Consider the following 24,213-nt stretch of genomic DNA (forward strand, 5'->3'; position numbering starts at 1 on the left):
CCAGCACACCCACTTTGCTTTATGAAACTTACTTTCAGTTTTCTCCTCCACCAACCAGGGCTTACTGAAATTCCCTCTCCTCCAGGCTCAAAGAGGCAGAGAAAGAAGGTCTTCCAGCACCCAAACTGATGGGGAACCCAGCTCGGAAAGGGAGAAAGGAATCTTTCAAGAGACCTTGGAACAGCTGCCGGTCAACACACTGAAGAAGAAGACTCCAGTCAAAACACGTCCCCAAAACTCCTCCACCATACTGTGTGCAAAGAGCTTCTGACGCCTAGAGGGTCCTTCGGAGGTCAGGAGTTATTTTAGCTGAACCCTAATGGAACCGCCTGCACTAATGGCAGGTTTCCAAGTCGACGTCTACTGAGCACCAGCTCTGAGCGAGGGCTGGTCTACACCACGCGGCCCAGTGAGGAGCCTGGGCTTTGGGGCCAGACTGCACAGATTTGCAGTCACTTAAGAGCCGGGTGACCTTGGACAACGATTAAATGGGTCAGTGCAGGGAAAGTGCTTGAACAGTGCTTGACAAATGGCAAACACCCACCAAATGGGAGTCATCCTATCTTTTCCTCACCATCCCCACAACCTTGTGATGGCACTACAAATGGAAGACAACTTCCACTCCAAGTGAGGGAGCAAAGTCACAGGGAGGTTAAGTGACCTGCCCAAGCCAAGCAGCAGAGCAGGGCCCTAGGCCTTCGGGGGACAGAGGTTGTGGGAGTGTGTGGGAAGGTGGCACATGAGGCCATCTCCTCCCTACTAGGGAACGGACCGCAAGACTCTTAGGGTAGAGGTGGGACTCAGTCCCAAGTCCGTTCGCTTACACCTCAGCTCTTACCACATACACAGCTGTCCCTCTGCCTCACTACCAAAAGCTTCTGCCCATCTTACTCAACCACCTACCCTGAACCCAGCACCTACCCTGAACAAATCCCGACACAGGACCCTCAAGAAGATCTCAAGACTGAATGAGTCTCCCTGCCTTGCAGAATGACAGGAGGAAACGGGCAAATGAAAGCCGGCAGTGTTAAGTCAGGTGGGCAGGCATACTACGCAAGGAAAATCGAAAGTACAGCCTAAGGGGGTGGGGTGTGCTAAGAAAAGGGGGAAATCCCGCTGTTGTAGTGATGGCTTTGGCACACAGAGCCCGCTCTTCTTCCCACCTGGGCCCTCCTTGAGCTGTGAAGGTCAGCCCCTCAGAGCCTGGGTTTTACGGCGGCCAGACAGACTCTGTTCCTTATCCACAAGGGAAGAACAAGGGACAGAGCGGTGGCACACAGAAAGGACCAGTGAGACGCAGGGGTGGGACCAAAACGCTCCTAATATATTATCATCCCCCAGCAGTTTCCTCTTTTAAAAAGCAACAATGTGCTGTATTTCTTGGTGGCCCAGGGACTGTCCTCGGGGATTCCTGAGTCCACTAAGGTTGTAGGCATCGTCCTGACTCTGTGCGGGCTTCCAGGCTGGAGGGGAGAGCTCGCAGTGCAGCAGAGGTGAGGCGTACAGACTCTGGAGGCGGGCTGCCGGGCACGACCCCCCAGCTTCTGGAAGGCTGTCTAGGCTGGGGGCCAGGACCTGTGCTGTTAAAAAGTTCCCCCGGGGGATTCTGATGTCAGCAGTGTTGGGGAACCACAGGTGAACGGGCCGCTGCAGGTCTCTGCCCACTTCCCACCACCAGGGGGCAGGACTGCAGCCACACAGCGCGGGGTGGGAGCTGAGCCTGGACACTGGCTCCAGCAGCTAGGTGGCGCTCTTCCCAATGCAACGGACTAACGGCACTGAGTACATTATCTTACCTGCCCACGAAGCCCAAGCCCTCCCTGGCTGAGCTAGGAGAGCTGGGGCCTCTGCCTATTAAAAGCATGTCCCGCAAGGTTAATAAATAGGAAAAGTTAAGTACAAGCGTTTAGAAGTTGCTTACTTAAAAGAGAAGTCTGGTAGAGACCCAAATCTGGCTCTCCTCCAGTCAATACCTGCTTCCACATACTATGAAGATGAGCTTCTCTCCGGCCTGTATTAATGTGAACAAAAGGGAAAGAAGACCCGGAGCCGTCGGGAGGCCGGGGTACAGTCCTGGGTTCATCACCAATTATCTGGGTGACCCTGGCCGCATCACTCCCCCCGCTGGCCCTTGGTAAAGGAGCACGGGGCTGCGATCATTGGGCGCCTCAAGGTCTAGGTTTTCAGTGGACACCACTGCAGGGCCTGCCTGCACGCCCCCGAGGGTACCTCAGTGCCGAGCTCCACCCTCAGGTCAACCGTCGTCAAGTGAAAGCCCTTTGTTCTTTTAAAAAGGACACGCTAATCCCAGCAGGGGGCAGGGGCACCAGGTTCCTGCCCCCCTCCACCTGCTGCCCTGATGTGATGTCACGGGGTCCTCAATTTCTGGGCCAGTTACCAAGAGCTCAGAACCAGGGAGACGATCAGCACAGCACCATTCTTGGGAACCTCTTCCCATCTCGGTGGGTTTCAAAGAGACTCTGGAGCGCAAACTAACAGGCAGCAAAGCCAGACATTTGTTACTTAGTCGCACACATGCTGGTCCTGCAAGTCAAAGAAATATAAATAAACTTTCATCTGCTGGATATGCTTTAATGCTACACGAGGAGATCAATCCAAGAGTTTGGGTCTCTACTCCGGGGTTTGCCAAAGACAGACCCACCCCTGACGAGAGGGACACTAGGAATCTCTCCAAAGGAGAAAATTCTTTGTGGGTCTGGGAGTCAAAGATGTGAACCTAGTGTGTTAAATGTTTAAAGAGACAGCAACCCTGCCGGCAATGCTGCTCCAAGGATGAGCACTGGTTTTATGAAGAATATTTAAAACAGCCCCAGAAGTACTCATTTCATAAAAAGAGGAACCATGGTTATTTCAAAATTGAAGGCTATGAAGCCAGTCCTGAAAGTGCTGGGGGCAATGGGGAGCAGTGCAGAGACTGGCTTCTAAAACTGGGAAAAAAGTCCGGGAGAGCGGAAACATGGGGCTTTAGTTTTTATTATGCAGCTGGAGTCTCTAATCTGTACCCTGGATTTGTGTGCCACGGGTTCGGCAGGCTGAGAGGCCCAAGGAGGAAGCATCACGGTCCAGGGGGACTAGGGATTTACTTAGACAGGATCAATACTTCCTTCTCTGCTGATGAAGGAGTCATTTGCATGGGCTCTGAAGGGCTTAAAACTGTCCACCGGAGCCTGGCAGTGCCGCTCGGGATGAGACCAGGGGCAGGGCTGTCTGGGTTGGGACTGGGGAGGGGGAGACAGACACTGCTGCTCCATCCTGCTTCAAGCCCCTTGTCACAGCTTTGAGATCCAGCTCTGAGGAGGATGATATCTCGTCTGTGAAGTGCAGAACATGGCCTGTGGCACAGAACAGGGCCTCCATAAAGGAGTTTCTGTTTGGTGTGAGGGGTTCCAACCCGACCCTCTTCAAAGTCCCAGCCAAGATGTCACTGATGCCCCAAAGGGAAGCCCCTCAACTCCCAGGACCCTTGAGAGCAGGCTGGGCGGATCCTCCAGAGGCAGCTGTGCCTCTCCCAGGTGTTAACGTGGGGTGCCAATTCCGTGAGGCAGGTACTCTTGTGATCTCTGTTTACAGATGAGGGAACTGAGGCAAGTGAGGCCACACGGAGAGCAGTGGTCAGCTGGGGTCTGAACATGGGACAGCCCAGCTCCCAGCCACTGCCAGACCGCTCACTGGGGGGAACGTGACAGGAGGCCGGCCAGGACGCGGGAAGGGAGGGCGCTGGGTCTCACGGGGGGGCAGACAGACATGCTGCCAGGAAGGTGCCCTCAGCGGCGGGCGGCCTGTGGGGTGGTGGGAAGGGGCCCAGGAGGGCAGGAGGCCGGGCTTCCCAGAAGCGGCTGCTGGGTTCTGACCCGGGGCACACGAGTCTCGGGCAACCCCTCAGGAAGAAAGAAGCTGCGAGATGAAGGCAAGTGCTCTGCGTCTCCCTAATGGCAGAGAACCACAGACCGCTTCCAGCGGCGGGCGAGTGGGCGTTCCGGCTCCACTCTCACCGTCAAACTGGGGCGTGAGGCTCTTGGTCATCGCCACCCTCTGCAGCGGTAGAGGGAGCCCTGCAGTGGGAAGGTGCTGGGGTATCAGAAGGCGAAAACAAGTGATCAAATCTACCCCGGGTTTCGGAGCTTGTGAATCTTCAAACACGACCCTTAGGAGACAAGGTGGTGATAAAGGCTCTTGAGCTGCAGCGTGAGTGGAGTGACTCCCCGCCCTTCTCAGCTCCCAGGGACCTGGGCTAACCCTTCACAACGTCCCCTCCCCTCTTCCTTCTGCGGACCCAGCCCGGTCAGTGTGGTCCGGCTCTCAGGTTAGGAAGGGGCTGCCCTCCGGGATAACCCTGGAACTGTCCGTCGCCTCTCCTGTCCCAAAGCTTGTCCACAGCCCAATGCTTGGCTCCTGCAGAGTTGCCACCCACGCACGCCCCGCCCCGCCACTGAGACCACAGACGGGAACCTCTCTTCCTTCGTGAAGCTGCCCCCCGGCCCTGCCACCGGTCAAAGTTGCTCCCTCGGCTTTGTGATTGGGGCTGCCAAGACACACGTGTGAGGCAGCGACAGAACACACAGAAACAGGACGCCAAGGCCACCATATACGGTCCATCGTACGCAAGCTCTCCTCTTGGAGGAGGTTGGACAGCATTTGAGAGAAAAGGGGACCACGAGAGCAACGGGATCCAGAAAAAGCAAAGGGCCCTCCTACGACATGAGACCCCCTTTTGCAGGCTGAGGGGTCCCCTCTAGGCGCGGGGGCCTGTGCCGACGGCCTCACCTGGGCAGGGCAACCGCCAAGGGCAAGGACAGAGATGTGGCCCGCTGCCTTCGGGCTCTCACCACAACCACAGCCTCCTCCGGGGCCTTATCTGTGCTGTTAGAAGAGGGGCTTCTGGAAGGAAATGGAAGTGAGCTGGCAGGAAGAAATTTGAGATGTTCTAGAGCATGAGATTGAGAAGAACTGAACGCCTGTTGACTGAGTCCCTCTGGTGATGTGCGACGCTAGAGCAGGTACAGACACTCAGCCACGTGGGGACAGCTCCCCTTCCCGGGGCTTGGAACGAGTAACAAGTTAGGTCTGCCGCATACTATTTGGGCAGGCACTCAATTTAAGCCAGGTACTCAGTGTCTCCAACATTTCAGAGAATTGGTCCTTCTAGGACTCACGCAATCTTGTCTATTGACAAGCACCGGGTGGCCGCTTGATAAAGTCTGCCCCACAGAGGCCAGTGTTTGTATCGAAGCATGAACGAGGGAGCGAAAAAATGAACGAATGAACGAACACAGGAATGAAGAAGCAGTGGCGGCCTGCTCAGAACATTATCCACCACCTGTCCACGGCTAAGCTCTGCACGGGACTGAAAGGGTTACTTTTGCCTCTGCTGCCTCTAGAATAATGACTGTGGACGAAGAACCGGACATCTGTGGCTACGACTTTTGTGCTTTGCCTCTAAGTGAAAGAGCTGCGACGCAGGTGCCAGTCCCTCCGACACCATCTCTCTCGTCCCCACCTGCCCACCTGGGGCTGCACACACACACTCCAGCTCTTTCTTTGGCCTCCCTGCCAAGATTTAACGCAGTAAAAGTAGCTGCAGAGTTGCTCTGGCTCTTCCTAAGTTACTGGATGAAAATGCCCACTGTTTTGAAGTTAGGAGGTTAAAGATCAAAACAGTGAGCGCCCCTGCAGAGTTTAAATGTCAGAAAAATACGAACACGCTTGAAACCGTTCCCGGCTCTTTGTGATTCTGCCCTTTCAGACGGTGCCCCCTATTCCGAAGTTCCATTCTCTGAATCTGCTCTGCGGGAGGCTTGCTGGCTATAAAAAGCTCCTTTGCCCTAGGACCGAGTGCAGAGAGACTCCGGGACACCGTGGTAAATGATGGGAGCCTGTCGGCAGCCGCGGCTCCACGGCCAGCTGTCCCCAGCCCTCCACCGCCGGGGAAGGGGGCTAATGAGGAAGAGGGAAAGGGCTTGCTGACAGTCCCCGCCACAGACAAAAGGCAGGTCGCGTTTAGCTTCACGCGGTAGGATCTGCCACGGGACCTCGTGTGCTTGTCTTTAACCTGGGGAGCCAGGCACAGCCCGAGGAGAATCTGACAGGTGCGTGTTTCCATCCTCTCAGCGCCTGGTGCTATTTTCCAGAAATAAAAAGGCGAGTGTAAGCTTGGCTTGGCTCTGCGAGGCAGTGTCCCCTCCCACCCCCGGCTTTGTCACCTTGAGGGAGAGACCTGGGGGGGCTTCCCGCCTTCCCATCAGGCCTCTCTCTGGGGCGGCCACCGCTGCTACTTGTGGGCAGGAAAACACACACAACACACAACAACTGCAGCCGCATAGTGAGCGCCAAGGAAAGGAAGCGCTGGGGCCCTACCTACAGCAGAGCAATGCGGGGAGACAGCTGCCCCCACGCTGCTCACAGAGCCACGGTGGCTGCTAGTGTCCCCACCTCAGAGCTGGGGCTGGGGCACAGTTCTGGCGTCTACCCACACGGTTAGGACACTTGGGAACTGTTTCCTGCCTGAGAAATGACCTCTTATCGGTGACCAAGGATCCTCCTTGACCTTGTACTTCCCCAATCACTTTTACTCCTGTTCCAGGTTGAGTCTTTCCGGATCAGGTTGACAACTGAGCCTCCCCCGGCCGGGTTACTTGGATGGGTGTAAGCAGGTTGATGACGGGCAGAAGGGAACGTTTACCACTGTGCTCTCAAGCAGTGTCTTTCTGGGAAATGCTACAAGCAACATCAATCAGGACACCTCAAATTTAAGTGGGTGGACAGGAAGAAAATAGAATTCTAAGCAAAAGCTGATACTAAAAAGCAGAGTTTGGATATGTTGCCACCTAATCTTCTCTTTTGGCATTTTGAGTTTGAAATGTTAAACATCACCCTGTCAACTGGACCAGGCCTTCAGAATCTGCAAGGAACACGGCGGTGCCAGCTTTGCTTTCAGTCTGGCTGTGGAATAGGGAGGGCGGCCCTCTGACCCACAACATGGCCTGAAACTAACACAATGAAATAAGCCCAGTGAGGTCACCCCCCATCGTGATTCCACGTTCCACATTCCCCATCTTCTTTACCAACATCTTCCGCAAGAACAAGATCCCAAGCCCCTGCGAGGCAAAGATGATTAGTTGGAAAGCTTTACTGATAAAGGATTAAACTGAATTCTGTACTACATTATTTCCCAATATATTCCTTAATTTGACAGCAAATGGACAATGTTTCAGTAGGGACGAGCACGGACTCTGTAATCCACTAATTCTTACCTGCCCCTGAAAAAGGAAAAGAACCTCAACATTATGTGCCTTTTGTTCTCATCAGAAAGCACTATCTCCTGTCTCCAAATTATGGTTCTTTAATCTAGTACAGGTCAGTCTCAGAGGTCGTCTATTTAGTTAAAAAATAGGTGAGGGGAGGGATGATAAAGGAACCTCAGAAAGGGCTCTGCATAAATACGGATAACATGCCATTCACCAGTTGAGATAAAATTCCCATCTCTACCAATTCATCCATTTTTACTGCTTCAGACATGTTACATAAACTACGAGGAGGGAACTGGCAGGTGCTCCTAAATCTCCCCAACTAACCAATATCAAATTTTAAACACTGCTGCACTGTGCGTTTGTAGTTTTAAACAAATATAAAGAGTGCTTGGCAGGTTATTTTTAGGGGTGGTAGAATAAAAATATAGCACTTTCTCTCCAAATCTATGCTTCACCAAATCTGTGTTTCACACATTTTACAACTTCCTAATAAACTTTCTGCTTGCATTCAAAAATACTTAATACTACACAGAACATTAAAAACTATATTTGCCAAGGCAAGCCTGGGCAAGGCCCTCCCTCATAGAGGGTATCTGAATGGAAATTGGACATTGTTAAAATCCCAGGTTATGGGTCTGCGATGCTCGGGGCCCCCGAAGTCATTGCCCGCTTTTAGTGAAGCCAGAAAGTAACTCACCGAAATACCACAGAGGACACTAAGATAAACCAGGTTAAAAAAAAAAACAAACAAACCAAAACTGTGTTAATGTTCTTCTTCACTGGGAAAGCGAAACAAGATGCAGATACGGGCAGTGCTCTTTCTCCTCAGAACGCTTTTCAGCCACAGCTGCTGGGGGAAAATAAGAGCTGTCAACAGGGACAAAGTTAGCAACTAAGGCTGAGGCTTTATGCAAGCTGAACAGGTAAAGGCCTTGGGTATGGTCACCTAGATAAGAAGGCCAAGGTTAAAACGTCGTTGCCTACACTAAAGCCCACACGTGACTACGCACTTTTTTTTTGGGTGGGGGCTGCGTTGGGTCTTCATTGCTGCGTGTGGGCTTTCTCTAGTTGCGGCGAGCGGGGGCTACTCTCCGTTGTGGTGCGCAGGCTTCTCATTGCGGTGGCTTCTCTTGCTGCGGAGCGCAGGCTTCAGTAGTTGTGGCTCGTGGGCTCAGTAGTTGTGGTGTGCAATCTCCAGAGTGCAGCCTCAGTAGTTGTGGCACACGGGCTTAGTTGCTCCGCGGCATGTGGGATCTTCCTGGACTAGGGCTCGAACCCGTCTCCCCTGCACTGGCAGGCACACTCCCAACTACTGCACCACCAGTGAAGCCCGTGACTATGTACTTCTTTCCCTTAGGCTCTGGCCCAGGGAGGGAGGCTGTTTTTTCCTTTCTGCATCTAGGTTGCTCAGCTGGGTGAAGGACTGGGGCTGTCAGAAGAGCCAACACTATGATTCTCTTTTTGAAATGAATTTTAAGTTTCGGATTAGTTTCAGATTTACAGAAAAGTTGCAAACGTGGTACACATAGTTCCCATATACCCCTCACCCGGTTGCCCCACTGTTAGCATCTTTCATTATCGGGTACGTTCATCACAACTAAGAAACCAGTGTTGGTTACTTATTATTGACTCAAGTCCACACTTTATTTGGATTTCACCGGTTTTTCCATTAATATGTTCTTTCTGGTTCAGAATCTAATCCACGGTAGCACACTGCATTTAGCTGTGATAAGATCATGACATTTTCATGCTTACGTAGGCTCCCTAAATGTGTGGTGTTACGCCTCAGACCGCTCCCCAACCCTGGACATCTGTCCTTTGCTTCCCCCTTTCACTGTAAAGGGGTCCAGGGAGCAACGCGAATTCAGGTACATTAGACACCAATAGAGGGCTGGTCCGTTATGCTCCTTTGATACCAAAGCCCAAGGCTCACTGCTTAATGCGGATGGGGTTTCCCTTGGGTGATGACGACGTTTTGGAACTGGATAGAGGTGGTGGCCGCACAACAATGTGGAAGTCTAAGAGCTACGGAACTGTTCACTTTAAAACGGTTATGTTATATGAATTACACCTCAACTGCAAAAAACCCACCACCCTATGCTAAGCTACCCGGCACACCCTGGACACAGTTCTTACTCAAGCGGGGATAACTCGGCCCCAGCTTTCAAAATCACATCCTTCCTCCACACTAATCCCTCCACTGGCTTCTCACTGAATTGACAGTAAAATCCAAATTCCGCACCGGGACCTAAAGGCACCTGCCGGGCCGCCCTCTGCCAGCTCCCATCACACAGGTCCCAGCGGTGCTGGACCGTGCAAGTCCCTCCTCCACAGCAGCTTTCAGGGCTGCTGCTTCCACTGTCTGGGACCCTCTTCCCGTGGCCCTTCGCATGGCTGGCTCCTTCTCCTGCTTCCCGACTCAGTTTAAATTTTGCTGCATAAAGGCCTCCTGAGACCACCCTGATGCGAAGGAGGTCCCTCCTGTCCTCGACCACAGCCCCTGGTAATGACCTGGAGTTCTCTTATTGATTCTGCTTCCTTGTTTGTCTTGTTTCCCCTGTACTCCTAGCACCTAGCATAGTGCCTGCCCACGGCAAAGGGGCTCAATAAATAATTGTTGTCGATCGTGAGGAGGCAATGAGTGGATTTACGACCAACTCTATTATTTGCACTGCTGGATGGAAGCGGACACAGAGGACGGAGAGCACAGAAGAAAGTGGCTGGTGCCCTGCAGGGGACCTGGCCTGAGGGCCATGGGAGAAGCCTTCAGAAGCCTCTTCAGAAGCCTTCAGAAGTATTGAGCTGGGCCAGGGAAGGGACCCTTCCACCACTGGGAGCTGGGAAATGGACTTTCTCTGGTCACATTTCATTTTTTTCTGACATTTCCCAGAAAGTATTTCTTGGGGAAGCCCAACAGCTGAAAAAGATGCCACTGTAATACACAGTGGGGGTGGGGTAGGGCCAGCCCGCATTCCTCAGCCCATCCTCACCCTTAAGGCGCCCGTGTAGATTACAGGGCTGTGAGAAACTGAATTTTAAAGGCATCATTTACATACAGTAACATTTGCCCTTTGTGGGCATGTAGTTCGTTCCATGAGCTTTGAAACATACAGTTGTGTCATCACCATAATTAAGACACAATATTTTCATCACCCAAACATGTTCCCTTATAGCTCTTTGGGGACAATCTCCTTCCCTCACTCCTAACCCCTGGCAACCACGGATATGATCCCTGCCCCCAATGTTTTCTTTTCCAGAACATCACATAAATGGAATCACACAGTGAGCAGCCTTTTGTGTCTGGCTCTTTTCACTTTTTAAAAAGCCTCTCATTTAAGACCAATGTTTACACCTCAAAGTATTCATATTTCCCTTAGCGCCTCCCGAGGAAGAAGCAAAAAGTACAACTTACCTTCTGGAATACTTGATAGTTGGATTTGGACCATATATCGAGCTGTGGGGGGAGAGAGAAAATATCGGCATCAATTTTAGAATTCTGGACTCCAAGAAATGATATCGTAACTACTGTTATTAAGCTTGAAAAAAAACATGATTATAGAAAAACAGAATCTTGGGGTTGAAAGGATCCTAAATGTCGAGTGGTGATTTGAGAGGATGATACGAAGAGGTATAAGAAGTCAACCTGAGGCACCTGCTGTGTCCGCAGCCCCATGAGCTGAGCCCCTCGTTCACTTCTCTAACTTTGACCCCTGCCACGGTTCTCTTGTGTCACCCAACATGCCAAGGTCAGTCCTGCCTCAGGACCTTTGCACCTGCTGTGCTCTTCGTCTGGACTGCTTTTCCCACAAACCCTTCCATGGCTCCTCCTTCACTTCCTTTGGCTCCAACATCACCTTGTCAGAGAGGCATCTCCCAGTTATTCTAAAATATTCCCATACCTGTTGTCTTGCTTCTCTTTATCCTTTCAAAAATTAAAAATCTTCACAGCTCTTAAAATTAACTGAAGCTTTTACTTCTCCTGTTTACATTGTCCTGGCACAGGACCTAGCATGTTACAGGCATGCGTGGAGGAAAACAGCCCCCTGCTGTTGAACACCTGTTCCACGCCAGGCACGCACTGGTCCTTCCACACGCACTCTCCCACTCACTCCCCAGAACAAGCCTGTGTGGCTGGTCCCATTAGCAACCTTCCTTCCCAGATGATGAGACAATGGTTCGGAGCCATTCAATTGCCCATGGTAATCTGGAGAAGCTTCTTACGGATGGTCTCACTTGGTGGTGCTCAAACCTGGGTGGCATCAGAAGCCCCTGGGGGAATTTCTTTTGTTTTTTAATATACAGATTCCTTGGTCCCTCCCCTGGAATGTCTGAATTAGTAGGTCTGGAGTGGGCCCGAGAATATGTTCATTTGTTCGTTTTTTTTCACAGCGCTCCGCAGGTTCACTGTGATGGCTGGTCAGGTCGGGAGCCCTGGACCCCTTGGTCAAGGAGACAGAGGTCTGAGATGAAATGTGGGCAGAGTTCAGAGTCCAGTCCTCCTCTGACCACACTTAGTCCTACACAGGGTAATCCGTGGCTCAGCCTAACCAAAACCACTCTGGCTTGACAGGTTGTATGAGAAATCAAATCAGTGCCTTCTCACTGTTCCAAGAGGTTAGAACAGACGGAGTAGGGCAAAAATAGAACTACCCCCAACACAGTGCAGATTAAAAGAGGGGCCATCGCTAGGCCCCAAGGGTGCTAACAAGTCAACTTTAATATACGAGTTCAAGAGCTGAGCAAACTGAAACCCCTGGTCAATGGGCCTCTTGAACCTGCCTTTGGGGTTGGCCAGTGGTCAAGGTGGAAAGCCAAGACACGGCTACTTAAGCCTGTGTGCTGTGTGATGACTCTGAAGCGTCTGGAAGCACGGGGACCTGTCAGATGGGAAGACTCCTCTAGGAAGACCGGAAGGGAGGCGCTGCGCCCGACATGGGACAGTTCAGGGTTCTGTTTCTGTCCTGAGGGCTTTCTGAAAACCGCCCTCGGCAATGAAACGTTGGGCTGCGAACAGGCATGCGTGCGTGCGGTTCTCCTGGCTTCTTCCTGTTCATAAGTGGAGGAATCTGGGTGGCGCTGAGGACGCCCCCCTGGACGCGGCAGGGCTCCTGCTGGAGAGGAGAAGTTTAGCGGATCCAAGTCCAGGAACGACAGCGGAGGAGCTGTGATTGAACATTTATTTGAATCTGTCTGCCTCCCCCCCATCCCCACTGCTGGACCATCTCCTTCCTGGATTTCCACACAAGCCCCCACTTGACTCCTCTCCTACTCTGGCTAAACTGCTCTCCAGAAGGATGGTATCAATTTTTAGTCACTGCCCCCCCCACTTAGGCCAACTGATGGAGTTAAGAATTTTAAAAATCTTAAGGCATTAGATTTTTATTTTGACAGGTTAGCAATTTGCAGGGGAAAAAGTGACATGTTACCTCCAGATAACCTGGAAGGAAACCTCAAAAGAAACATAGGAAGTTAATTCCCTACACTATCAATTCGGCTGAAGAAAACTGTTGGGCAGCGGGTCATATTTGGGAGGATAAGTCAGGTTTATATCATGATCTTAGTGCCGCGGTTTAGCCCAGGGCTTAACAAATGTAGCATTTAAAGACTATTCAGACATTGCGGAAGGGATAAGAACAACTTTTTGTACCTTTTCGTTTTACCAAATCACTGCCAAGGTGACAGCGAGATGCCAAAGATTCTACATCTAAATTATTGGAAAAGTCACATCAATATCTGGACCAATATAGTTCTCTCCATTTTCAGCCCACAGCTGCTGCTTCTGAAGTTCGCTGCTGTTTATCCTTCCTGCCTGTTCACATCATACACAGGCTGACATAAACGCAGCGCCACGGAAAAAGAGAAAAGGAAGAATCTGCATATAGAGTGAAAAGTTCGTTTTAATTTAAAAGAGAAAATTACATATAAAAAGCCTTCAGTATCTGCAAAATGTTTTAAATAAAAACATCACCCAGAGAGAAACACGCACAGGTTTAGTTAAGAGATGGACTTTCTAGCCTGACTGTGGCTTCTCAAAACACACAGCACTCACTCCAAGTGAGGGTGTTGCTCTTTTTGAAGGCGCTGAAATACATTATTCAGGACCCTAGGGACCAGTTCTGACCACCTGGGATAGAAGGACGCTAGTCGATACGCCCTGCCTCCCAGGCGCACAGGGGTGAGAAAGGGAGCCGACGACAGTGGCTTCCCCTTTGGCTGTGAAGGCGCAGCAGGCAGCCTGTACTTGATTTTCTGCTAGATTTATGCCACAGAAAGCCATTTAAGCAGGTGTTCTGGAGTCAGGGCCAGGAAGAGTTCAGAAGTTCCTTTCAGGGAGCCGGGACTGACGCAAGTGAGTATTTATTACCTTCAGCTTATTTGCTACAAAGGAGGGCGCGGCTACCAATTTTTTGCTGGCTGCAATATTCCAAAAGGAGCATTCTGGAAGCTACAAACTTTCAGCCCCATGAACGAGAAATTATGCTGAACTATAGTGTCAGGGAAAAGAAACTAAGCTTCCCCCAGTACTCTGGGCAAGCATTAGAAAGATCTTAAAATGGAAAAGCCAACCTTATGGTAACTGGGGCTGAATCTGCAGTCTTAGGAGCAGCCTGTGGGACTCTGGGGATTAGAATGAGTATTTTAGGGGTGGGAATGTGGTCTCTTTTCAGATAAAATGGAAACAAACCCCACAGATGACCAACTGCTTCAGCACAGATTCATCTGCTCTAAGGTTACACGTCAGACATCAAAGGTCCTCTTGATGCACAGGAAGAACTGGTGATAACAGTGACAGTCAAATTCACTCACCGAAATGAAAAATCCGAATGCCCCAAAATCAGCAGGCAAAGGAACGCTGACTATGATGCCCATCAGCATCTCCGGCACAGCCAGAGAGGGCGGATACCATCTGCAGATGACCACGTGTTCAGCCTGCACTGCACCTGCGTCATCTTTCTAAAGTCTCCCAGCGATCGCACGAGAATGATAAAATTATTTCCAATTCACAGATGAGGAAACTGAGGCCCAAAGACGTTAAGCAGCTTGTCCAAAATCACATCGTTAACATGTGGTAGAGAATTCAAAACCAGGTGTGTCTCCAGAGGCCCAGCTCTTAACCTGGGAGGTAGATGGCCCTGTACCTAGAATTCAGAGGGAATGCTGACTCCCAGTGCCCCCTAAGCTGTCACAGCTCAAAGTGGCAGTGGGACAGTCTTGCAAACTCAAGGTGACAAACCTTTCAGGCCTGCCGACGTGACAAACGTCGCCACTAGAACTCCTTCAGCAGCAAGTGAGAATTACGGCAGCTTATCAGAAAGTTATCAATTCTTCATTTCAAAAAATAGTACAATGAAACTATAAATTATCTAAAGTTAACACTTCCAAATAAAACTCGAGCCTCACAGGCACTTCAACGTCTAAAGCTTTTATTTATTAGTAGCTTCATCTTGCAAGGTCAACAGGTGATGTGTCAGTAAGGGGAGGGTGCTATAAACCAGCCATGGTGATGGATTTCTCTATGGTCACCCAAGTTTTCAAAACCACAAACTTCTACTTGGTCATCTGCTTAAGTCTCCCCACCCTCCCCTGGAGAATAAAAAAGTGAACAAGTTTTACAGGTCTGTTCTTCTTCAACTTTTCACTTTCAATCAGGACATGCACTTGTTACTAAAAAAACTGCTGAAAGCCCAATTTCAGGGCATCCTCTGCATATGAATTAAACCGGATTCCCCTTCCCCATAAGTAACAAGAGGCCATTTTTCTGAAGGTTGTCTGAACAATTTCAAAGGCTATATATAACAAATCAAAATGTTCCCAGCATCTAATATCAAACGGGGCTGATGGCAACACTTATTAGAGGAATCAGATTCAAGCTTCCCCCAACCGCCTCGACCCAAACACACACACACACACACACACCCAACTCTGAAGTGGGAAGAATGCGGGGATCAGAAATTACCCTGGAGGCAGCTCTGGCTGTCTTTGAAGGTTCCCTTTGATACCACCATTTCTTTTCCTCTCTTGTGCTAGGAGGCTAAAAGCGGCCTTTTTAAAATTGATATGGGATAATTAATGAAGCTATAGCATTAACATAACCTAAATCCCCTAATAAGATAAATTCAACCGAGACACTTATATTTTTTCAGCTAAGTCTGACTGGTGTAAAGTCAGGACAATGGCCAGGTATTCAACATGCTGAGTCATGGCTCTTTGCTCCTCCCTGATGACAATGAAGAGTAGGGTGGTAAGTCCTAACAGCATTTTTATATTTTGTTCGAGGAATCTGTCTGCTGGCGCTTGGCATCAAAAATATGCATCACAGGTAAAGACACAGGATGATCAGGGTAGAGGTCGTGGTTGTTAGCGCAAAGTGAGGGACAGGCTTGCTGGGATTCTAATGGGGGGAAATCCGGGTGGCGTGGGGCCACTCTTGTAACAACAGGGCTAAGAACCCTTTCAGAAGCTGGTTGCTTTCGGTTTGGAAGAACACAGACAACTGCACAGGCAGGAGGAATTCGCAGTTCAGACCCCTAAGCCGAGGCGAGGCTTTCCAAGCCACACCTAGTGCATCAGGGCAGTGATCCACCCCCAGGCAAGCGCTTAGGCACCAGCTCAGCAAATGCAGGGCTGCACCTTTGGAACAGCAACACCGCAGGCGATGTGTTCTTAGGCCACACCTCAGGCTCCAAAGGCTCCTTCCAAACCTGCATTTTATTTGGGATGTGCCAGACGGGGTCAACACGGTAATTGCACTAATGCTTGTATGTATATAAATGTATAAGTTCACATATACCAGTATCAGTACTAAAAAGAGAACACTAATAATGGCTGCACTTTATTTTTATCATTTGTAAGGTACTCTGAAAAAAAGGGGTGAATCGAATTGGCTGGGCTTAGATTCTGGGCGAGCTTCTCTGACAAATGCGGTAAATGTGCCTTTAAAACAACAAGTGGGGACTTCCCTGGTGGCGCAGTGGTTGGGACTCCGAGCTCCCAGTGCAGGGGGCCGGGGTTCGATCCCTGGTTAGGGAACTAGATCCCACACGCATGCCACAACTAAGGAGCCCAGGCTCCGCAACTAAGACCTAGCGCAACAAAATAAATAAATATTTAAAAAAACAAAAACAAAAAACAACAACAAGAGCAAGTGGACTCAGTCCTCCTAATCGTGCTCTTCCTGCTTTTAGGGTCCCTGCTTATCTCTAGGCCAATGTATGCAGCTGTGAAAGGAAGCAAGAGGTCTCCTGTACCACCTTTGTGATATGACTCAGAATTCAGGCTCCCAGACACACACTCACTTTCCTTCTGGTGAACAGAGAACCCACGCTAATCCCTCATTAGGGAGCCACGACGACCCGTGTGCACGTGCGTGCTTCCTTTATTCTTTATTTACGACTTCACTCCCTGTTGCTCCGTCTAGCGCCCATCTCTCATTTCTTTTTTTCTTCCGGCTCTCATTTCTGATTCTCCATTCTTCCATCCCACCTAAAGCATTTTCACATCCCCAGGAGGCTTTTGCATTACCCCCTCCCACACACTATTATTCTACTGTGTTTTAGGCACTGAGGTATATCCACAGGAGGGAGAGAGTCTCGGGACAGAGCCTGGACCCTCGAGGAGCCCCTGGCAGATGGAGGTTTGGGACCTGGCTCGGTGAGTGACTGTGGGCAAGTCATTTCACCATGCCGGGTCTCAGTTTCCTTGCCTGGAAGATGAGTCTAACAGTGGTACCTACGGTTCCATAACCACTGGAGGCAAGGTCTGTTTCGCACAATGCCTACCAGACCAAACATGGAGGACGCTAGAATATTCATTAACTGCAAGACAGACATGCAACAAATAATCAGGACGGAATGATCCTAGTACTAGAGGAAGACTGTTCAAAATGCCACGGAGGTTCGAGTGGATGACGATCACTTGTGCTGTGAGTAGAGGCAAACCCAGGCCTGCCATCTCCAGAGCCCATGCTCACAGAAGAGGCCTCTGGGAAAATGGGGGCCGGATGAGAAGGGACAGAGCGCTCAGCCAGTGTAAAGCCAGTAAGCTCGCCAGGTGGACGGGAGGGGGCAAGTGTCCCAGGTCAAGGGCACAGAGCACAGGTGCAAGCGTGTGCAAGAATCTGGCACGTTCTGGGAGCCACAAGTAGCACAAAAGGCTGGATAGTAAAAGACGAAATGTATGTAGAGAGTGACGGCAGATGAGGTCGCAAAGGCGGGCAGAGGCCAGACCACTAGGCATTTCCATGCCTTGCTAAGGGGTCTGGATTTTATCCTACAAGCCAGAGTTTTCGGAAGTGTGTTTTGCCAAACACTAGTGTCACAATACGCTCCAAGAATAAAGGAAGAAAAAAGATGGATGGTCAAATTAGTTGGGAAAAGACTGCATACGATGTGCCCCTCTTGGGAGATTCACAGGCACTTAGGCAAACTAAGTGCTTAAGAATTTCCACAGTAAAGAAAGAATCCTACTGAACTTTCTCTAACCCAGGGTTTCTCAAACTTTTTTGATCATGGACTGCTTTGTGCCTAACATCTACTAATATCCCACTTTGCTGCTTTGGGCAACGGGGACATGGCAGAAAGCAAGAAATCATCCCCTTGGCTGTGTATTTCAGGAAGACAGCTCTGGAGGCCAGGTGAAGGAGGGACGGCGGAGGGAAGCAGGACTGCAGACTGGAAGTGAGGAGGTTGGTGCGACTCAGCGGAGAGAGGAGAAGCGAGGAGTGAAGATGGATGGGAGGGGCCCAGCTGGAGGGATAAAGAGGGAGACTCGCCAGGACCCACTAACAGACTCCATATGGAGACAGCGGAAGGAAGGCCTGAGCAGTGAGGTGGTACAGTCACCCTGGAGAAGGACCAGCTGAGGGAAGCTGAAGTTGATTTTGGACAGGCTGAGCTTGAGGTCCATCTGGGGAGGAGAGGTCTGACCTCGACACAAATCAGGAGTGATCCCTGTGCGGGGGACACGTGCAACCACAGGGGTACATATAAGAATGGCCAAGGGGCATGAGAGGAGGGGGAAGAGAACCCCCAGTAATCTGGGAGTCAAGGGGGTAGATGGGAGGAAAGGAACTACCCATAGCAGCTGAGGAGGAGTAATCAGAGAGAAATTCTAGAAGAATACACGTGAGACTGTTTTCTAATTCCCTTGTTTTAAGTGCAGAATAAAAATAATACTAATCATTTATTGACTGTTAACTAGGTGGCAAACCGCTTGTGTTATTTCGGACACTTTCGGTATGGGGCAGTTAAATAAATATCATGTTCAAGATTGATACTGATATTTCAAAACAGGTGAAACCTCCACTCCTTAGAATCTCCATGCAGAGTGCGCTTCACTGCCATCCTGAATTTGGTATCTCTTACAGCACGGTCATTATTAGTACCTAGCTTTTATGTATTTATTCTTTATACCCCCAAGTCACTTGTAAGTCCTTGGAGAGTAAGGGCGTGTTTCAAAGCAGGGGTGACTATAAAGTCGTAAATCTTGAACAGAGGCAACAAGAACCCTGTCTCTAGATGACCACTGACTCGGGCTCTTGGCGAGGGTCTCCACCGCCCCAGCCTTGCCTCTGCTGCTGTGAAGGAGTTTGGAATTTCTCGTCTAGAATCGCCATCTGAGTTTCTGAGTCACATACACAACAGATCACACTTGCCCCAATTATCTATTTTATTCTCCACACTTGCTCCAAAGACACTTTGGTTTTTCCAAAAGGAAAAAGGAAAGCTTCCCTGGAGGACTGCTTTTCTCTCAATGGGGAGATTTATGAGAACTCTGCAGGGCCCTGGGAGTAAGAGTAGCTTCCCATGGTGACAACACTCAAGTGGAATGTGGAAATTCGAAATGCTGGGTCACTTGTTCAAAATACAAACCCACTTTACAAACTCAAAATACAGACCCACTTTATGGGTCACACCTTTTATACAACACACTGTTATGTGCTAAGCTACATTTGTCCCCTGTTTTTGGAGAACAGTCTATCCTCATTATAACGTGGCCGTTGGGTGGTAAGTGCTGGTACAAACAAACTTTTAAATTTTAACGGGATTCATGAAGAGAAGGGAAAGCTCCAGGGAGAGGTGAAGATGGAGGCTTAGTGTCAGGAAGTGACCAGGGTGTATCTGGGTGGGTATCTCTGGCAGAAGGCTCATTACGCTCTGGAAACAAACACAAATGAAGGCTGTCGACTCCCATTAGCATCTTCTGGTGCTCTCTGTATCTCCATATGGAGAGTGTGCAGTCAAGAGAAATTAGGGGTTCATGTGGGTGAACTTCGCATGAAACAAATCACTCATGGAAATAACTCATCTTTTTTCAATTGTAGTACTCAATATGGACTGCTATGGATAACCAACTTGTGGGGGCTACTTGCTAGTTTCAAGGAAAATGATCATTATCAGGTTGCGTGGCACATTAACTTGAACTTTCCTCATGGTTCCAGGAAAAGCAAAACGCTGAACCCTGGGCTACTGATGTGCCGCGTGACTAGGCAAAAAAAAAAAAAAAAAAAAAGAAGGGAAAGAAAAGAAAGGAAGAAAGAAATCCATTTCCTCAGAAGACACATTTAATGAGGCAACTGGGGGTCTAAGGTGATAAATTAGAAATTCAACGAAGGGTAACAGGCTTAAAGGAAAAAGCAGAAGCTTGATGAAAAATGCAAGGGGAGAGAGAGAAATGCTTTTTGTAAAGTGTTCGGCTTCATGCCGATATAGCTATGATTGCTAGTGTTTAATGTCATTCATCTGGGACTCTATTACCTTTGTTCTGGGATACAGAAAATAAAGGAAAAAACCAAAGACTCCAGAACGCTTACCTTGCCATCTTCTGCGTAGACGTTTTCATTATACCCCTTTACTATCGTTCGATCAATGAACAGGCTCCGCATGACAACAATCACTTTCAACACCTTTCCCAAGGTCACCTGTCGAAACACACGTGTACAAACAGGAATGCTTACATTGGAACATGCAAATCACATGAATTGGGCAAGACAATGAGAAGAAGAAAGGATCACCTCTCCTCCCGTTCCTGAGAGACACACCAGTGGACACTCGGAGGAAAGGCGCGGTGGTCGCGCCTTGTGCCAGCCTCCTAAGGCGTTTAAGATGGCGCAGGTCCCAATTCATCTAACTACCCTAAATTTATTTATAATATTGGCTTAGAAACTCTCAGGATAATTTCCAAATGTTTACTATCTGCTGGATAAAGTAAGTTTCCCTTTTTTTTTTTCCTGTCTTAAGATTACCTTCTTCAAAGACTATCCTACAATTCTGGCCTTCTAGGAGTTAGAGCACATTTGTTTTCATATTATGTCACGAGCCTATGTACACCCATGGACTATGTAGAGAGTACAATGGAGGGATGAAAGGCAGGCACCAGATATCCCCTGGTTGAACTATCTATTTTTTTAAAAAATATTTATTTGGCTGTGTGGGATCTTCGTTGCGGCACGAGGGATCTTTTTTAGTTGCGGCATGTGGGATCTAGTTCCCTGACCAGGGATCGAACCCAGGTCCCCTGCACTGGGGGCATGGAGTCTTAGCCAGTGTACCACCAGGGAAATCCCTGAACTATCTATTTTTAACAGCTGGTAAAAAGTGGAGCAGTTCTGAAGGTAAATGAAAAGTAGCTGAATTTTATCTCCAAAAAGGAACATGATCCTGTAAATACATTTAAGTGCTTTTACTCTCTTAGAACCTAAGCACATGTTATAGATTAAAAACAAACAAACAAACAAAAAACCTAAAAAGAGTGCAGTTTCACACATGCCAGGGAAAAAGTGACCTGCTGGCCTTGCTGAAGAGGCTCAGCCTTCAGGATAGAAACGGCGCCTTCTTTTCTTTTAGGGGCTCGCGAAACCCTTCTGATACTTTGTCAAGCCTCCTCTTTCATTTCCTAGATGAGACCCTAAGAGCAGACTCGGCAAAGGACCCAACCCAAGGCCCACTGTCTGGGTTGGCCCATGAGGCTCTGACATCACAGAATTGGCTAAAAGGAGTCCTGCTGGGCTCAGACAAGAGTCTCTGCCCCAAGCAGCAACCCGAATCCTGCAACTCAAGCAGCAGGCCATTTCTCAGGACGCCACCTTCAACCATCCTTTCCTTACTTCCTCATTCCTTGCAGTTCTTAACCTACTGTTCAAAACAACAACGGTCTTCTCTTCTTGATCAGTCCTGGGTGTCAGTGAACATTACTAATACCTAGCTCCTTCAATAACGTCTAGTGCTGAGTTGATCTCTATTTCTATATGCCCCAAATAGTACAGAATATAAACAGGGTAAGAAAAAGATATGACATGTTCATTTACATTTAAGAGAATGTTAAAAGCACCTTATTTCTGGATAGTACTTTTAAATATTGCGATACCATGTAACATTTAATAGGTCATTTCTTGCATAACTGGAAATCACTATTTAAGGATGCCAATAAACCAGCAAGATAGTAACAGAAACTCTGTCTCTAGTTTACATGCAGTCTTGGAAGGAAGCAAGGGAGGGAGAGGAACCCAGTTATAGTTCTGGCAGTCATAAGCACCGAAATTAATAGCCTCTCGCTGGGTTACAGCGAAGGTCCAACATACCCCGTCCAACAGTGCCACCATTTTCTAACATATTTTAACTTTCTTTGCTAAAAAGCGTAGATAACTAAGCAATTGTTTCCTTAAAAGAAACAAAATCTAGCTGACTTTAACTGATAAATTCCCTTAGTAATTTCTCAAGCTTCTTAAAATGAAATTAAAAAAAAAAAAAAACCAGGGCTTCCCTGGTGGCACAGTGGTTGAGAATCTGCCTGCCAATGTAGGGGACACGGGTTCGTTCGAGCTCTGGTCTGGGAAGATCCCACATGCCGCCGAGCAACTGGGCCCGTGAGCCACAACTACTGAGCCTGCGCGTCTGGAGCCTGTGCTCCACAACAAGAGAGGCCGCGATAGTAAGAGGCCCGCGCACCGCGATTAAGAGTGGCCCCCGCTCGCCACAACTAGAGAAAGCCCTCGCACAGAAACGAAGACCCAACACAGCCAAAAATAAATAAATAAATTGGAAAAAAAACACCACACTAAAGATACTAGAAATGTTATATTTAATTTTTTTTGTTTTTATAAGTGATTTTTGGTATTTTAAAGTTAACTAATAGTAAAATAGTTAATAAATGCTTATTATGGAACAATCTGAAACTAGAGAAAAAAGGAATAAAATAATTGTTTATAGACTTTCCGTCCAAAGCTAATCACCACTTTAACATTCTGGGGTACTTCCTTTTAATCTTTTTACTATCAAAGATGCACGGTTTTTGAATTTTTCACATGTTTATAACTGAAACTAAACATATAATTTCAAGTCAAAATTTTATTTAAAATTATGAGGTAAGCATCATTCCATATTGCTGTGTAGTCTTCAAAACTGGCATTACACGTGGCCTGGCATTCTACTGAGTGGCTATACTATAATTTCTTTAACCATTCACCTATTGCTGGACATTAGTTGCTTCCAAATTTTCCCTAATATTAATATTAGGCTGCAATGTGCCCTTTTGTTCACCAAATTTTTGCTGCATTTGGTATTAGTTCCTGAGGACAGATTGGTAGAATTGTAATTACTGGGGCAAACAGTACAAATATTTTAAGGCTTTTGATACAATCTACCAGAAGGGTTAAGAGCACTATTGTCAGCACTCCACTCTTATCAGCAGTGGGTGCTATTAAATCAAAACAAAACAAAATAAAATCCACCCCCTCCCAGAAGTACCGACTTAATTACCTTCTTTAAACCTTTCATTATGGAAGACTTAAAAAAACATATACAGAAGTAAATGAAATAGTATAAAGAACCCTCGCGGACCCATCCCAATGTCAACAGCTACAAGTCTCGGGCAGATCTTTGTTTTATCTACACCCTCACCTACTTTTCCCTTCCTGAATTATTTTGAAACAAATAACAGCCATGGTATCATTTTATCTGTAAATATTTCAGTCTGTATCTCTAAAAGATAAGGGCTCTGAAAACAAAAAAACATAGCCATGCTGCCACTCCACACTCCACATCTAAAACAACAACAGGAATTCTCCAGTGTTATCAAACCTGCAGTTCGGTCAGTGTTCATTTCCAACAGTCTCATAAATGCCACATTAAAAAAAAAATTTGCTTGTATCAGGATCTGAGTATGGTCCACACAATGGAACTGGCTGACCTACCTCATAAGTCTCTCCTAAACTAAAGGTATCCCTCTCTATCCCCTTTCCCCATTCTATTTGCTGAAGAAACTGGGTCATTTTTTCTATAGAGTTTTCCACAGTCTGGATTTTGCAGATGGCGTCCCGGTAGTGTACATGTTACTCCTTACTCTGTACTTCCTGTAAATTGGTAATTAGATGAGATTCAGGCTTGACTTTTTTTTTTTTTTTTGGCAAGACTACTTCACAGGGGTGTCACAGACTACCAACAGGAGGCACGTGAGGTCAGGTGTCTCAGTTTGTGATGCTGGCAGCTGACGACCCATTAAATTCACCAGGGGTTACAGACGGTCGTACTCCAATGAGATCAACAGCCTTCATTTATTAGCTGGATCACTTTTATAAAGAAAAACTTCCCCTATCTACTAACTGGTTACCCAGCGGTAGAACTTATTATATGTGTGAGAGAGGATAAATGCTCAATTCTTTCCATTTATTTACCAGCTTTCTTTTTCTAAACTTTTAATTTTATATTGGAGTATAGTTGATTGACAATGTTGTGTTACTTTCAGGTGTACAGCAAAGTGATTCAGTTATACACATACCAGTTTTCAAACAAGCACCGTTTCACTAGTTTACTTCCAATGTAGATGGCTTAGTTTTTTTCCCTTAACATTATTATAAACTCAAAGAGTGAAACATATTTGATATATTTTTGTCTGATGCAATTGTTCTTCTTACGGATGCTCGAACTGTTCTGTCTGTGGCTGGTGGGCA

At 48.1% G+C, this 24,213-nt stretch overlaps 1 protein-coding gene across 3 annotated transcripts in view; it reads right to left on the reverse strand.

Moving 5' to 3' along the window:
* Window positions 1-24,213, reverse strand: part of MED27 (mediator complex subunit 27) — a 235,018-nt gene that overhangs the window by 45,259 nt on the left and 165,546 nt on the right. For 2 of the 3 annotated variants that reach the window (XM_029203602.1, XM_029203601.1), the window contains exons 5-6: window positions 20,080-20,187; window positions 10,681-10,722 (exon numbers count right to left, since the gene is read on the reverse strand). In XM_029203602.1, the coding sequence (XP_029059435.1) occupies window positions 10,681-10,722; window positions 20,080-20,187 (150 nt within the window). Of the gene's footprint in view, window positions 1-10,680; window positions 10,723-20,079; window positions 20,188-24,213 lie in introns of those variants that run through there. The other variant, XR_003790861.1, reaches the window with a different exon arrangement.

Source organism: Monodon monoceros, unplaced genomic scaffold, assembly GCF_005190385.1.
Source record: "Monodon monoceros isolate NGI ecotype Baffin Bay Population unplaced genomic scaffold, NGI_Narwhal_1 Super_Scaffold_5, whole genome shotgun sequence".
Taxonomy (NCBI): domain Eukaryota; kingdom Metazoa; phylum Chordata; class Mammalia; order Artiodactyla; family Monodontidae; genus Monodon; species Monodon monoceros.